Genomic DNA, 17,076 nt, shown 5'->3' with positions numbered 1-17,076 from the left:
CGTATGACGAAATACCGACATACGCATATTACGCTCTCCTATGGGCACACTATTTGTCATAGGAGATTCTTCATATGACAAATATTTGGCGACGTCATACTTCAGGTCCCTTTACAGCATTGAAATTCATCTTGCTTGCTGGTTCCATAATAGCTGCTCCTCAACTCCTATGAGGCGCCCGCAACACACGGGCGCGCCACCACGATACGACACTCACCATGCCCACATACACCACCGTGGGGCGCGCACGCAACCATCGCACACATGTCCACACACTCACACTCACACGCACATACACACACACACACACACACATACACGCACATACCACACACACCACACACAACCACATCACAAACACACACACACACACATCACACACGCTACACACACTGCCCAGCACTTTCTCTCACACTGCTTTCTCTGCGTGCGTGCTGGTGTGCTGTGTAGCATCTACGCGTGAACAAGGCAACGCATGCACGGGCTTCTTACCGCCGGCGCAGACGGGCGGTAGCTGACGGCCTCTCGTTGCCACTGTTATATCATGGTGTCGTCAGGTGCAGCTAGACGACGCTGTTCAGCGTCGCCCAGGCAGCCTGCTGAAACGGAGACAGCAAGGGCCGCCCGACGTCGACCAACCGGCAGGCGCCACCGGCCGCCGCACGCCGCGGCCGACGAAACCGCCCGACGCGACGCCGACGTGAGTAGGAGGCACGCGACGGTATGGGGGGGACAGGGTCTGGTGGGGGAGGGTTGCGGGTGTTTTTGATGGCGGGACGCGGTTCGGAGGGGGCGACAGGGTTGGGATGCTGGGCAGGGTTGGCGTGGTGGGCAAGCGGTGGGGTGGGGGAGGGTTGCGGTGCGCGGCGAATGGCGCTGGGGTGAGTGGCGAGCGCGTCTGGCGCATGCGGGGAGGTGGAGGTGCGGGCGAAGGGTGGGGGTACGGGGAGGGTTGCGATGCGGGGAGCGGTTGGCGCATGGCGGGAAGCGGGCTGGTGGATACGCTGGGTAGAGATGCTGGCGGAGGAGGGCCTGGCGTACGTTGGCGTTAGGAAGATGGGGGAAGGCGGGCGCTGGGTAGTGGGTTAGACGCATGCCGGTGCTGAATTGGGGGCTGGGCGCGTAGTGGTAGAAGATGGAGGAGGGGCGCTGGGGTAGCTGGCGTAGAGATGGCTGGGTTAAGGCGGGCTCGGGGTATGTGGGTAGGAGAGGTGGAGAGGGGCGGCTGAGCGTAGTGGCGATAGCAGATGGGGAAGCGGCGGGCCTGGGGCGTACGTGGTGTAGAGATGGGGAAGCGGGGCTGGTGGTAGTGGTTAGAGATGCGGGATAAGGTGCGGCTGGGTACTGGTAGAGAATGCGGGACAGGCTGGCTGGCGGTATCGTGGGTTAGAGATTGCGGGGAAGGGCGGCTGGGGTTAGTGGGTTAGAGAATGCCTGGAAGGGGCTGCTGGAGTGTGCGAATGTTGGGGAGATAGCGTGGTGGGTGAATGGTGTTAGAGAGGGCGCAGGCGGTGTGGAGCTGGGAAGTTGGCGTAGTAGTGGTGTGGGGATGGCGGCAAGTGAGGAGTAAACTACACCATTATAATATTATTATATTATTGATCTATATATTACTCTATATTAAGGTGTAAATTTTAATTGTGTCTTATAAATAGAAGCGATAGATAGAATGCTGCTGTCATAGAAAGCGAAATGCTGTCTTGGTATATGGCCTTAGATTTGTTCCTCGGTGACGCCATCGTTAAATGAATTCGTTTGCGAACATCGCTGTGTATTCTCTGATGCTCGTGTGTTGTTAGTGTCGTGATGCATTATGGGTGTATTGCCTCGCAGCGAACAGCGGCGGCTCGGGGAAGGAGAACAGACAGAGTAATGTCCGCATCCGCCGCATGGTGGCGCTGTACGACTACGATCCACAGGAGCTCTCTCCCAACGTCGACGCCGAGGTATTAAATTAAACATATTATTTTATTAAATTATAACATAACTTGATTAAATTGACGGCGTTGAATTGATTATTTAATTAAATTTCGGGTTCATTTTATTCTGTGCCAACATCAGAGTACAATTAATAAATAATGAATAATAACTAGTAGATAGTAGGCGCCCCTCGATTCGTACACCGCTGTAGAAAGTCACTTGGTTTCCATATTAGAAAAACACATCTGTGCAGCGGTGATGTTACTGCCTGAATCAAACCCCAATCAACCAATATTTTACATAATTGAATATTAAAAATTAAATACCACGAATCATCACATATAATCGAAAGTAATATTAACATTCTATTGATGAAATAATCCGCACTGCCTCCCGAAAAGAAACGGCGTCCTACGTTTCGTTATTTCGCCGTCAGGTGGAGCTGGTGTTCAACACGGGTGACATCATCTACGTCTACGGCGACATCGACGACGACGGCTTCTTCATGGGAGAGGTCAACGGCATCCGCGGCCTCGTGCCCTCCAACTTCCTGCAGGAACTTCCTCCGGATGCCGAGGTCGTGCACACGTCGACGGGCGGCAGCGGCGGCAGCGGCGGCGGCGGCAGCACGCACGTGGCGCCCCCTGCGTCGGCGATGAAGCAGCCGTCGGCACCGATGCAGAGGGCGCCGGCGCCCAAAGTGAGTCCCCGGCGCAAGTGAGAAGAACCAGGTCAGGGCAGAAACAACGACTCCCATCAGATCTCAGGCATGAGTTCGTATAATACACACACGCGCGATCAGCGCACGCACACGCGCGCGCGCACGCACGTGTATGCTTGCGTCGCTCCTGTCGGCTACTAGCGAGAGAGCGAGGGAGCGAAGGAGTGAGAGAGTGACTCGCTCTTGCTTCTTACATATAGTCTGCAGGCAGTTGCCCAGTTTGGTTCTAGCGTTCGTTTTTTCGTTTACTGCACGTTAGAGTTTGAATTGGAATGGAAAATGTTTTTCGGTCACGGATTTTCTCTTGGTAGATGCTTGGCAGGCAGTACGTCAGTGTGTGTGTGTGTGTGTGTGATAGATGGATCGAGAGAGAGAGAGAGAGAGAGAGAGAGTAGAGAGGAAAGATAGAGAGAGGAGATTGAGAGAGAAGAGGGGTAGAGAGAGCAGAGAGAAAGACAGAGAAGAGAGAGAGAGAGAGAGAGCGGAGAGAGGAGGTAAAAGAGAGAGAGTAGAGAGAGAGAGATTGAGAGAGAGAGAGAGAGAGTAGACCGGAGGGAGATTAGCGAGAGGTCTATGAGAGAGAGAGAGAGAGAGAAGGGGAGACGGAGAGAGAGAAAGAAAGATAGATAGACAGAGAGAGATTGATCGAGAGAAAGAGAGAGAGAGAGAGGGAGAGAGAGAGAGAGAGCAGAGAGAGAAGAGTAAGGAGAGACGGAGAAGAGGAGAAAGTAAGATGGATGCCCGAGAGTAGATTGATCAAGAGAGAAAGAGAGAGAGCGAGTAGACAGGGAGAGAGAGAGAGGTCGAGACGAGAGAGAGAGAGGAGTCAGAGGCGATGAGAGAAAGAGAGAGTAGAGAGAGTCAGAGCGAGAGAGAGAGAGAGAGATAGCATGTAGTTGAGAGAGCAGAGAAAGAGAGAGAGAAGAGAAAGGAATGAGAAAGAGTGCAAGTTGAGAGAAAGAATGCGCTGATGCTGCGTCTTGCACGTGCCGTGACGTCATCTACCGACCAGGCCGCCGCTGCCGCCGCCGCCAATTGCCTGAATCTGAATGACGAACGCTTTTATTTTTCATTCAGTTCTTTGCATCTATGACACATAGCGAGTGCCTCGCCCGCGAGTGTGAGACGCGTTAGTAGTGTCCTGAGAACGTCTGATTTACGTTGTTGTTTACGCCTTGGCCAGACAGAGGGCGCGCGCGTCGCAGTAGTAAGCGATTGCCGACCGTACTGGCGAGTCTAGGTAAGGGATTTGTTTCCGATTCTCTTCTTAACACCACGAAGCGGGCACGTCTGTCTTCTTTTCCTGTCGAAAGTACGCTTCCGCGCGTGTCGAGCAACGTTCAATTGTTTCGTCTCGACGCGGGTGTTGTGGCAGCACGATCGCGAACAAGTGAACACTGGCACGTCGGATGGGTACTTTCGTCTAGCTATTTTTTTTAGCTAATAGAAGCTACATAGTTTTATGCAACGAGGCATTAGGCTCGTAGATCTTAGTTAGAGCTAATGGACTTAGTTGAGCTAATGACGTAGTTAGCACGTTGATAAATATAACGTAAAATTAGTTTAAGATTTTGCCGCGCGTGCGTAGCGCCATCACGTTTTCAGCAGCCAATAGATTTTCGCTGCGCAGGTCATGTGCCACGAAATCCACCAAAATCGGTATATATATATATATATATAGGTATGTGTATGTATATATATGATGGCGAATGCGTGGCTCGCAGATTTGATGCATGGTGCGGCAGTGCGGTGTAAAGTATTGGCTGGTGACAACGGTGCTGCTCCTGTTCGTGAATAGAGAGCTTCAGAGAGAAACCCCGTGAAGATATGCATATATCCTCACCATCGTCAGATTCTCCCGTTTCTTCTCTCCTCTCTCCTCCCCTCCCCACCTTCTCCCCCTGCCTCCCATCTCCTTTCCTCCCCAGCTCCTCCCCTTCCCTCCCACCTCCTCCCCTTCCCTCGCCTCCATTCCCCCTTACCACACCCTGCCCTGAGACGCTGCCTCCACACTGCCTCTGTCTACGTCTCAATCAAGTCTGAGGTACCGGACCCACGAGACCCCAGTCCCCTGTCTCAACTGCGAATGAATCTTAGTCCTAATCTCAGCCGAGTCTCAACTGGTCATAAGTCCCCAGCCTCTTACTTCTTTAGGTCCTTCACGCTCACGCTCGGAGTCCCCAGCCCTCTTATCTAGGCTCCTTCAGCCTGTCAGCCTGCGCCATCCCAGCTCTCACCCTAAGTCCCAACTTTCTCACCCGCTGAGTCCTCCTAGGATCTTACCTGGCGCAGTGCCAGATGCCTCACCTGCTGTCCCCAAAGCCTCCACGCTGAGTCCAGATTTCACCTTCGAGTCACATTCTCACGAGTTTGAACGCTTCAGCGACGGACTTCTCGCGTGCCTGCGCCGTGCCCCGGTGCGCGAACCGACGCGCACTCCCCTGCCGCCAGATGGCGCTAACCTCGGCCGTCGTCGGCGCCTCGCTTGCAGATCCTGAAGCAGCCAGACTCGAACAACGTCGCCAAACTAGACAGGAGCAGCTCGCCCTGCCAGAAGGAAGTCATATTCGTCGACGACCCGGGGAGCCCTCTGCGAGGCGGTCCCTCTCCCAGCGACGGCAAGAAGAAAGGAATATTCTCCTTGTTTCGGCGGAAGTGAGCGCGACGGGGGAAGCCACCGGTGACGGCAAGAGGCAGGGAATGTTCCTCTTGTTTCGGCGGAAAGCCTCGCGCAGGGCGGGCTGCGGGGGCGGCGCCACCGGCGCACAGACGATGCTGGCGTCGTGCGTTCTTCTGTGAGAAGAAAGCGGCCGAACGGACGTGTAATCGTCGCGACTAACTCAACGCCGACGCGTTGCCATGACGACACGACGCTTCCAGGGACACTGCCCCCACCGCCATTCGGCGGAATCCCCCACCTGCCCAACAACGCGCCCTCCCCCTCGAGGCGTGCCGTTGCGTCATACAGGGTAAATCTCGGGCGAGGGGGAGGGGACGTGCACAGTGTGTGTCCGGGCGCGTTACCCCATGATTGTCTGTCCTTCTCATGATTCGCGTGCACTGAGACGACGATGACGGCCAGTGAGATGATTCACCAGCAACATACAGTCGTTCAATACCTTCGTCTCCAGCTTCCTCCCTTCGCTGACTGTAAACTCTTCCAGCACGATGGCAGCACGCTCCCGTCACCACTCCTTCGCTCCAGAACTCTCTCCCCCGCCTATTCCTCTAGAAATCATCAGAGATTTTCGTTCTGCCAGCTGAATCGCAGACCACCGTGCGAGAGGAGGTTTTCGATTTGCCAATCGGGACGCGACGCTTTAACGAATTCCTGTAACACTTCCTTCCTACTATATAAAAATGTAAGGCAGAACAGTGTTAATGTGCCGCAGAACAGCGCCCGCGTACAGTTCACATGCCGGGTCTGCCCGATGATGCTAGAAATGTAAAGTAGTGAATCTACAATTCACCCATTGCTATTGACTGACGTCACACGTGTATCGTCAAGTTTTTGTTAATTCAGCGCGTAGTGGTTGCTCCGAAACAATGAATTATTATTACATCGTTATTAGGCATCATGATAACATTATAATTCGTTTGATTAATCTGTGAACTATAAATGATTCGAAAGTCAATACGCCCCCCGCGGATCATATTTTCTAGGCTGAAATTACTCGTTTGTATACGATTTCTTCCAATTGCAATGCTGAAGGAACTTCCAGCGCGATTGCATACCCGTACGGGGGAAACGAGAACCAATGTTGATTGCTAGCTATTCCACTGCCGGAACTGTGTACCATGATATACATCCCACCCTTGACAAAAGTCCCTCCATCCACATCACGCATGGGCATAGGCATGTCTAGCGGGGCGCGTTGCGCATGCGCACACAGATTTGACCTTAATTGCCCATGCGTAATATAGACGGGGAACGTTTGCCATGGGTAGGAAGTATAGCATGCTGCAGCTGCATAGAATCACTCGCGTAGCTAGCAACTGATCGCACTATGGATATCACTTCGTATAGAGATGTCATCCCATGAATATTGTATTAGAGCTCGGTACGTGTTAGAACACCGTTTTTTCTCGCACTCGCTCAAAAATGTCCACTTTACGCCCACTTAGTTACGAGCAGCGTTTTTAGAACGCCACTACCACAACGCTGATTGGCTAATAGAACGGCTTGTCAATCTCTGAATGAGTGGATAGCTCACTTGTTTAAAAATACAGACGAGTCTGACCAGACCTCACTCCACCAGAGAGCGTGCTGATACCTGTAACCTTAGCAGCCGGCTGAAAAGTGCGATAGGATATGTTTACTAGGCACTTCTAATTTTAACATATATTTACGAATATATTAAAAGAATGAATGCCAAAAACCCTAAAAAGTGCCCTAACCTAACCCTAACCCTGACCTAACCCTAACCCTAACCCGTAACCCTGACCCTAAGTAAATTTTTAAATATATGTTTTAAAATTTAGACGAGTCGCCGGGAGTAAACATATCCTATCGCACCTTTCAGCCGGCTGCGTAACCTTACAACAACAACAACAACGTCATGCAAATAACAGAAGCGCAGATATGAGTAGATCCAGAAAGGTGTGCCCGGGGCTTGTGTAGGTGGCGTGGATGAAAACGCATTTTTAAACACATAGTTTAGTCTTTGTATTGGAACATTATTAATTATAAAATTGTCCCTGCTTACTTTCATTCCCCGTCCTTTCATCTCTCGCTCACTTCTTGTTCGTCGTTGTCTCATTCTATACCGCTTACACACTCTGTCTATCTCTCTGTTTCTCTCACGCGAGCTATACAATTAAACGCTCATGCACGCACACAAGACTGCCCCACCCACACACATTCTTATTGTTACTTTAAATTTAGATTGCTTCAGTAAATTCTTATTAAAACATAGTATCACCATGCTGTAGGAAGAGGACAGAGAGTAGAGAGAGACAGAGAGAGACAGCAGAGAGAGACGACGAAACGAGAGAGAGAGACGACACCCGGAGAGAACGAACAGACGCGAGAGAGGGCGAGGAGGAGAAGAGAAATGGAGAGAGACCAGAGACGAGAGGGCAGACGAGAGCGAGCGCAGCGGCGAGACGAGAGACAAGAGACAGAGACAGTCAAAGCAGAGAGAGAGAAGAGAAGAGGGGAGGCGAGGAATCCCATACGGCCGTACGCTCGCCCGACAAGATAACCTATGATTTCCATCCACACCTCTTATCCCACCTGTATGTCAGTTATCTTCAGTACGAAAGTGCAGGTCAGCCTATTCAGACAAATAAGCGCACATCTGTATATACGCCATGTGGCACATACATGCAGCCGTTGGTTCATTGTGTAGCATAGGGCGCAAGTAGTAGTAGTAGGTAGATCTTAGCCACTAGAAGCGCTTCTCATGTACAACTGCTAAGCATATTTGAATATTTAGAATTCATGTTTATTATCATTATTCAAATGAATTTTTTTGGTGCGCCGCGCTATCCGTAGGTGGCCCATAATGTACTTGTGTTATAGCAGTGCGTCTGGCGCCATGATGTTTCTGTCGCTCTGTGTATTTGTAAACTTACCAAACCGCGGCTGTAGTACGTTATACGAGTAACCTGTGCTTCGGTGGCGTCTCTGCGGTATTTCTGCTTCGTCTGCATTTGTCAAGAAAAATGTGAGACAAGCAGGCGTTGCACAGAAGTAACGCACGCACGCCCACGCACGCACACACGCGGGGCACACACACACACACACACACGCGTCGGGCACACAACACACAGCACCACACACACACACAACACGCACACACCACACACAATGTACACATATACGCATTACACGCACACACCAACACACACACACACACAACACACACACACACACACACACACTTACACGCGCCACACACACATACAACACACATACACACATACACACACTAACATCACACACACCACACACCACAACACACAACACACACACACACACACCACACACAGCACACACACACACACACACACACACACACACACACACACACACTCACCACACACACACACACACACACACACACACACACGACGCTCAGAGAGAGAGAGAGCAACGACGACTGAGAGAGAGAGAGAGATGACGACGAGAGAGAGGAGAAGAGAGAGAGAAGAGAGAGAGATGAGCACCGCGACGAGAGCAGAGGGGGGGGGGGGGAGGGGGGGGTGGGGGGGGGGGGGGTCGAGAGGGGGGCCGGGGGGGGGGGGGGGGGGGGGGGGGGGGGGGGGGGGGCGGGGGGGGGGGGGGGGGGGGGGGGGGGGGGGGGGGGGGGGGGGGGGGGGGGGGGGGGGGGGGGGGGGGGGGGGGGGGGGGGGGGGGGCGGGGGGGGGGGGGGGGGGGGGGGGGGGGGGGGGGGGGGGGGGGGGGGGGGGAGGCGGGGGGGGGGGGGGGGGGGGGGGGCGGCGGGGGGGGGGGGGGGGGGGGGGGGGGGGGCGGCGGCGGGGGGGGGGGGGCGGGCGGTGGGTGGGGGGGGGGGGGGGGCGGGGGGGGGGGGGGCGGGGGGGGGGGGGGGGGGCGGGGGGGGCGGGGGGGGGGGGGGGGGGGGGGGCGGGGGGGGGGCGGGGCGGGGGGGGGGGGGGGGGGGGGGGGGGGGGGGGGGCGGGGGGGGGCGGGGGGGGGGAGGGGGGGGGGGCGAGGGGGGGGGGGGGGGGGGGGGGGGCGGGGGGGGGGGGGGGGGGGGGGGGGGGGGGGGGGGGGGCGGGGGGGGGGGGGCGGGGGGGGGGGCGGGGGGGGGGGGGGGGGGGGGGGGGGGGGGGGGGGGGGGGGGGGGGGGGGGGGGGGGGGGGGGGGGCGGGGGGGCGGGGGGTTGGGGGGGGGGGGGGGGGGGGGGGGGCGGGGGGGGGGGGGGGGGCGCGCGGCGGGGGGGGGGGGGGGGGGGGGGGGGGGGGGGGGGGGGGCGGGGGGGGGGGGGGGGGGGCGGGGGGGGGGGGGGGGGGGGGGGGGGGGGGGGGGGGCGGGGGGGGGGGGGGGGGGGGGGGGGGGGGGGGGGGGGGGGGGGGGGGGGGGGGGGGGGGGGGGGCGGGGGGGGGGGGGGGGGGGGGGGGGGGGGGGGGGGGGGGGGGGGGGGGGGGGGGGGGGGGGGGGGGGGGGGGGGGGGGGGGGGGGGGGGGGAGGGGGGGCGGGGGGGGGGGGGGGGGGGGGGGGAGGGGGGGGGGGGGGGGGGGGCGGGGGGGGGGGGCGGGGCGGGGGGGGGGGGGGCGGGCGCGGGGGGGGGCGGGGGGGGGGGGGGGGGGGGGGGGGGGGGGGGGGGGGGGGGGGGGGGGGGGGGGGGGGGGGGGGGGGGGGGGGGGGGGGGGGGGGGGGGGGGGGGGGGGAAGGGGCGGGGACGAGAGAGGAGAGAGAACACATACATATATAACATACGTAAACCAATTTTTTCTTAAAAAAAAACCAATACATACATACATTACAATACAATACATACATACTCATAATACATACATACAACATACTAATACATACATACATACATACATACATACATACATCATACCATTACATACATACTACATATCATACCATACCATAACAGTACATACCATACATATCATACATACACTACATACACTACATACATAGCAATACATATACATAACATGTACACCTTTTCCGATACATTTACACACCGGCTGTATTCTGGGTGATAGTATTTTCCTTCTGTGGGAATCGTGGTTAAACGCCGTGGCTTTGCCCCACGATCCGGAGATAACGCACGCAGTTGTTAACGGCTTCCTGGAATCCAGACGACTCGCACAAGGAAGATGGCAACTCAAGCAGTGAACTCCGCACCAGCTAACACCGAGGGCGCACACCTAACTACCGGCTGCCTGTTACATTACGCCCGTCGTTAGCTTCGTCCCCTGCGCGACCACGGCTGTCGCTGGGAACTAGCAATCTCGCTGAAAGTCGTTCATCGTTGTATAAGAAAGCAAGAATAGAAATTCATTTGACGTGTGACGTCCCTCTAGATGAATGTCACGCGATGTGCTCATTGGGGTAGAATAATCGCTGCCTACAAAGTGGGAAGACCGATTTCCCCAATGCTGTGATAGATAAATTCAAGAGCGTTATAGGCAAGGAGTATAAAGAGGCCTTTAAAGAAGTATAACGCTTCTTTATACGCTCTTGATAACATCTCAAAACCATTCGAAGCAAATAGGTAACATCTGTGATGCAACATCATAATTAATTGTAGAAACATACGAAAACATTAATAGCATACCAACCACAGTTGTCTATATAAGGATATTCAATAATACATAACAACGTAAGCGAAGAAGAACGAAGAAGAAGAAGAAGAAGAGACCGAAATATAATGAATTACGTCTAATAATCACGAGCCAGCTGCGGGGCGAAGAGCGCTACTCAGAAATTTACGGAGGCAGCCAGCCTCGATCAAGGCAGAGACAGATTCTACCATATCATACATGATGCTAATGTTCTCCACTGAGCACCGTATTGCTTGCCCTAGAACCAAAACAAGCACGAAGCGGCCGTATTTCTACTTACATTTGTAAATTCTGTACACCGAGTTCAAGGCGATGCTGCCACAACATCGGACGCGGCGGCCTCACCCGCACACGTCTTGTTACAACCAGTGTCTGGCTGCTTTCTGTGTTTTCCGTATGCCATGCCGCACTTACAATTAACTCCGCCTCCCAGACCCATGAATATGTAGCCATGCACGCGTCGTGCACGTGAGCGCACAGACGGTCGCGGGTCAAGCGGGTGCCGGAGCATTCTTAGTGCGCGTGTCAAAATCACTATCTGTTCGTTCGTCCTCAAAGCATCCAGTGTAATGAAATCTTGTTGCCTCTCCTAAAAAAACAATAAAAATAGCGAATGAAATGATAAATAAATAAATAAATAGTAAAAAAGAATTATTGCGTATATATATATATTGTGTAAAAAGTATATAGAAACATATCAATTTTGTAATTAACACGCACACTAACCAATATCTTCAAGTAAGCTTAGTAAACAAGTAACAAGAATGAACGATAATGCATTAATGTTACGCGTACAATACAAATAATCCGCACAAACTGCGAATTTCATCCTACATCTAAATATTCCGGAGCAGGCCCGGTCTAATTTCCTGCACTGTGTATATGATATTCCAGGCTAAATACGCCCTATTCCGCACTAAGTTACCACCCCCCCCACCTCCGCCGCCTGAATAGATGTGGACCCGACCATTTAAAGCATGCTAAGTTATCTCTTACTAATTAAGTTATCCGGCGCCAAATTTTCGTTGTGCGCAATCCAGCCCCCCACCACCCCCCACCCCCGCCGCCTGAATAGATGTGGACCCGACCATTTAAAGCATGCTAAGTTATCCCTTACTAATTAAGTTATCCGGCGCAAAATTTTCGTTGTGCGCAATCCAGCCCAGGCGCGGGCGACATTTTCGATTTACATATGCGCGCTGCATTGTGTGAGCGCATATGGAGATCGTAAAATTATAAGGTGTCTCTAATTCTGCTTGCAATTCTGTTTTTCATTTTCAACTCACTACTTCATACTCATGTAGTGTAAAAAAACGTAGTTCATAAATGATGGCAAATAGAAGAAGTAACTGGGACAACGACCAGGTAAAGAATCTGATTATAACTTTGTCAGAAGAATCTATCCAGAAGGTATTGGAAGGGGCCAACATAGAAATCAGCATGTTTAGAGATCCATTGTTGCTAAAATCGCTCAATTGGCTTATACTTGCGATTCTATGGCCTGCACAGTGAAGCTGAATCAAGCCGAAACACAAAACGTAGAAAGACTTGATATCATACCGCATAGATGACGAAAAAACAGATTATTGCTATTGCTAATATTTCAACGCGTGGACCGCATAGTCACTCTAGTGTGCAAAACTTGATTACTTGATTCAACATTGCCGTCCGCTGTGTGACGCAACACGATCAAACTGAGCATGCGCAGCCTACCTGTAAAACGTAACCTGGTGGACCATTTGGTGTCTGTAAGCTGCGATTTAGCGCGCATCTGACCCGGGCCTGGTCAGCACTAGTTTTATGTATGATAAAATTTTGCAGTCTGAACAGGGTTTAACACCGACACAGGTACGCGCCGTTTACCTACTTACATGAGTGAATTCAGATTTCACCTGATGGCGGAACCTCTATGCTCAATCAGCCTACACACTGAAACACGCGACGTTACAAACGTACTCACCTAGATACATGTTCCATGCTATCGCTGCTAAAACAACAGCAAAGTAAATCACAACCGACATTTTTGCAGGTAGTTGTGTAGAGCGTGTTTGCGTTAGTCGTGCGCTTGTGCTGCGAGTCTGTGCTGGAGTTATTTGCATGTATGTGTTAGGTTCTTTATGTGCGCGGGTCGTAGCTGGTGACGTAGCCCAGAGTGTTGATCGAGGGGAAAGAGTTACTGGCTCTCTAATAACGCCCGCTGATGAATATTGTTCGCTCGAGTGGATTGGTTGTACAACTCATAATGCAGACCTGACTTAATAACTCAGCTAAAGCTGTTGCTTAGTGATGTCGGTGTGTAGTTTCCATGTTACAATGACGAGAGACGGTGGGTTTTCATTCGCTCTTTATTATCTAGTTGCGTAATAAAAAAATATCATTCCGTGCTGGTAAATTATTCAAATACTATGCGAAGTTTCATTCTCATTAGTTGGTAAAACTCAGTGAACAAATCGCATGGTGGGTTTACGTGTGTGCGTGCGTCTGCATACGTGCAGGTGCGCGCGTACGTTTACGCAGGTGTGCGTGCGTGCGCGTGCGTCCGTTTGTGCACGTGTGGGCGCGTGTGCGTATATGTTCATGAGTTCGTACGTGACTTCGCGTGTGTGTTAGTTAAATGAAGATGTGATATAATAAACATTCGTGATCTGTTATCGGTGAGTGTCGACTGTGAATTGTAGAAACATGTTAGACGGCAAGATGTAAGGAAGCAGGCAGGGATCTTGTGATATACGTAACTTTCGTGATGTAATTTGCCACTAGTGATGTGTAATGAGTAAAGCAAAATATTAAAATCACTTGCATTTACACGTTTTTCACACTGACTTCTATCGGTTTATTGTCACGACATAGTATTGATACAACTTTATAAATGAGAATCACTGCATAATACGATTCGCAACTTTCTCCAACTGCAGATGGCACCAGTTAACGTCATGTATGCGTAACAAGAAGCCATTAATTTAGATTAACAGACTGCTAGGTAATTTGTACGCATCGATTAAGTGATTGCCAAGCTACCAGTGATGTTTGCTGGCGTTATAAGAGTCACGTGAGAATAAGCCCTGCTCCACGATAGAACTCAGCATTCCGGGTTCAAGTCACAATTAAGCTACGAAGATTTCATGAATAACTAGAGCACTCGGAGAGCACAGACCTCCGCCAAGACAGCTAAATTCTCTCACTGTCAAAATTTTATTAATTAATTAATTCAATAATTAATTGGATCCGGATGACGACCAAAATGTAATCAATTCTAAGTTAACCGATTTCTGACGTATCCTGAAAATTTTATTAATTAATTAATTGGATCCGAATCACCACCAAAATGTCATGAATTCTAAGTTACCCCATTTCTGACGTATCCTGAAAATTTTATTAATTAATTAATTGGATCCGGATCACCACGTTTAAATTTTTTTACTTGTTATGCTTTCAACCCGTAAATCTTCTGTATTTCATAAGCTGTCCTCACTATCAGCATTGGTTTACTACAGGTGTGTAGGGCGTGTAAGGCGTGCGTATAGTATATACCGTATCAAATCTTGGTTATACAGTGCAGGGGCGGATCTAAGGAGGGGTTTACCTGAGGTGATTGACCTACACACTCCAGCGTGCCAAAGGCACGCCTTGCTAGGGGGTTCCGGGACATTAAACCCGTAAAGCATGCCCCCCGGAAAATTTTGAAATCTAGATGTTTTCTCCTGCATTTTGGAGCATCTTTTCAGAGAATTTGGGGTTAGAATGAAGCAATTTGAGGCAACATTTTCATATGATTACAAGTCAGAATTGGCTTGTTGACAAAACCATCAGTTTATTACATGAACGTGTTGCCAAAAGTATACAGCCTGGCAGGGCTCACTTTGATGACAAATACATCAGTGACTGATTAACAGTTTATTACATGACGTTAGTCAAACAACATGGAGTTGCAGAAGAGACGCCTTGGATAAGCCCTGACAAAGCGCTTGACCATCTCTTCTATGTCTAGCTGTGCTGCTTGGCTGTAGTGGACGGCCATCAAGGTAAGGCCCCCCAGCCTCTCCTCTGTCATGGTGGATCGCAGGTATGTCTTAACACGTCTAAGGGCACTGAATAACCGCTCAGCCTTACAGGACCTTACTGGTGAAGTGCAGCCAATCAACACTAGCTCCCTGATATTGGGATAGAGGTCAACATCTGCTAGTCGCAGGGTGTCAATCAGGTTGTCAGGGAGGTCGCCTTGCTGCATCATGCAGCAACTCTTCCAGCGCACCAGTTCTTTCAGAAAGGACAATAGCATTGACTGCAGTGCAGGGTAAAAAACATTGAATGTAAGTTGTGTATTGCCGCAAAGGAGAAGTGTCAATATGGTACCTTTAGGGCATGAGGGGAAGGTAGATCCCTCTCCCAGAAGAGCAGTTCCTCTGCCAATAACTCGACATCAGCTAGCCCTACCATCACTATAGGGACGAGGGACATGATAGACTTCACAGCTCGGTTGTCAGCCGAGAATCTAGTGTCCAGCTTCTGGAGAAAGCTGTTCATAAATGGAATCCCTGCTCTTCTCTTGTAGTACTCACTGGAAAATAACAACCAAGGCTTGATACAGTGTATATTATTATCAAAATGCCTTCTCTGTTCAAGGCACGTCACAAGGAGGTTGAAACAGCAGTAATCTAAAAGTGTTATTATAAATTTAGATAATAATAACATTGTAGATCTATACCTGGCTGTGTCAGCTGGAGTATTTACACTGTGTATCTGATGTTTGGATCTTCTAGGGACAGCCATCTCTCCCCCAACATCAGTAGCCATAGTTTCGGCCTCTTTGAACCAGTTTCTCCAGACTGAATCAAAGTCTGTTCTCTGTCTCTTCACCCCCTACATAGCTGTGTCGATGAGGCTATAGGCGGCAACAACATTTTCATCTCTCTTCTGGAGTTTGCTGCTAAGACCCTTCACACTATCAAGGCCATTGACAAAGATGAATAGGGCTACAATGTTGCGGCCATTCCTGAGCGACGTCATGAAACCCTGAGCCTTCGTACGAGTTTCAGCATCCCAATCCCACGATGACTCAATCTCTCCGTACTCCCCTAGTTGCACCACAAAATGCATGGATGTGAAGATGTACTCGTACAGAGCACGGAAGGTTTTAAGGCAGTCATGCTTTTCTGTCCATCTTGTCTTGCAGAGTCCTTTGAGTTTATGAACTCGGCTTTCTGGTGCATATGTTTCAAGGACAGCTTTAAGAAAGCGTTTGGATGTCAGATGGAAGAATAAGTAGATCTCATTGATCATTTCGATCATGTTGCGGATACCTTGCACTTCGCATGCTCTGCCAATGGCCAAGCTCAGCACATGAGAGCGACAATGTATGTATAATGCCAGTGGGTTCTTCTCCTTGATGAGTGCTTGAGCTCTTCTTGCACTACCAGCCATTGCAGAAGCACCATCGTATGACTGTCCACGCATATTTTGGATATCTAGACCATGCTTGTTGAGGAGGCTTAAGATGGCTTTGGAAATACTTTGTTCAGTTGCCCTCTGCAGATAAACAAAGTCCACGAAGGCCTCCCTGATTGTTGATTTTCACGTGGATTAGTCACCTCATCAGCCATAACACTGAAATATTTTCCATGTTTCAGAGGATCAGTATCATCTTTCAGAGGTGCCAAGATCTTCACACGCAGGCAGTCCGCTGTGATGCTAATGATCTGGTTCTGTATAGTCATTGATGTGTACTGTTGGTTCTTCTTTCCACGTTCTAAATGTTCACAAAGGATTGGATCAGATTTGGCTGTGTGGTCTAGAATTACCTTAAAGACTCCTTGGTTGGTGAGTGGCTCTGCTGTGTTGTTATCTATGTGACCACGTAAAGGAAGCCCCTGCATGCCACATAGCTTGACTGTATCCACAATGACGGACATGATGTGCTTGTTCTGTTCAGAGATTTCCTGGCTCTTTCTTTCAACAATTGTGTCAATTCTGGCTTCAGGGTTGGTGTAAGTGGCAATAAATGACTTTCCCATTACCATTGCATGATGGTGGTAGTCAAATGTGTCATGATTTGGGACACAGCCATCTTTGCCTCTGGCCTTGCCGAAATTTGTAAATGGGGTCTTCACCAAGGTACCAATCACTCCTTTGACCAACTTGGCTTTGAACAAGACGCAGTACTTGCA

The 17,076-nt window shown here is 51.3% G+C and overlaps 2 protein-coding genes across 2 annotated transcripts in view; one reads left to right on the top strand and one right to left on the bottom strand.

Moving 5' to 3' along the window:
* The window catches only part of LOC106814023 (RIMS-binding protein 2-like), a 12,025-nt gene extending 6,476 nt beyond the window's left edge, over nt 1-5,549 (top strand). Inside the window, exons 7-10 of the mRNA XM_014818280.1 lie at nt 1,834-1,946; nt 2,357-2,500; nt 2,548-2,620; nt 5,133-5,549. Coding sequence (XP_014673766.1) covers nt 1,834-1,946; nt 2,357-2,500; nt 2,548-2,620; nt 5,133-5,440 — 638 coding nt within the window. The 3' untranslated portion in view covers nt 5,441-5,549. The remainder of the gene's footprint in view (nt 1-1,833; nt 1,947-2,356; nt 2,501-2,547; nt 2,621-5,132) is intronic.
* A 10,223-nt stretch (nt 5,550-15,772) lies between these two features.
* LOC106814021 lies at nt 15,773-16,333 on the bottom strand. Its single transcript, XM_014818278.1, has one exon. The coding sequence runs from the start codon at nt 16,331-16,333 to the stop codon at nt 15,773-15,775; it is 561 nt and encodes a 186-aa protein (XP_014673764.1).
* Between the last annotated feature and the right edge of the window lie 743 nt (nt 16,334-17,076).

This window comes from Priapulus caudatus, unplaced genomic scaffold (genome assembly GCF_000485595.1).
Source record: "Priapulus caudatus unplaced genomic scaffold, Priapulus_caudatus-5.0.1 Scaffold856, whole genome shotgun sequence".
Classification (NCBI taxonomy): domain Eukaryota; kingdom Metazoa; phylum Priapulida; class Priapulimorpha; order Priapulimorphida; family Priapulidae; genus Priapulus; species Priapulus caudatus.
Note: the sequence above shows the minus strand (reverse complement) of the source record. Positions and strands in the feature narration are given on the sequence as shown.

What these genes read in the sequence shown, in the direction of transcription:
- LOC106814021 (XM_014818278.1), bottom strand. Translation starts at nt 16,333, where the DNA reads ATGGCTGGTAGTGCAAGAAGAGCTCAAGCACTCATCAAGGAGAAGAAC.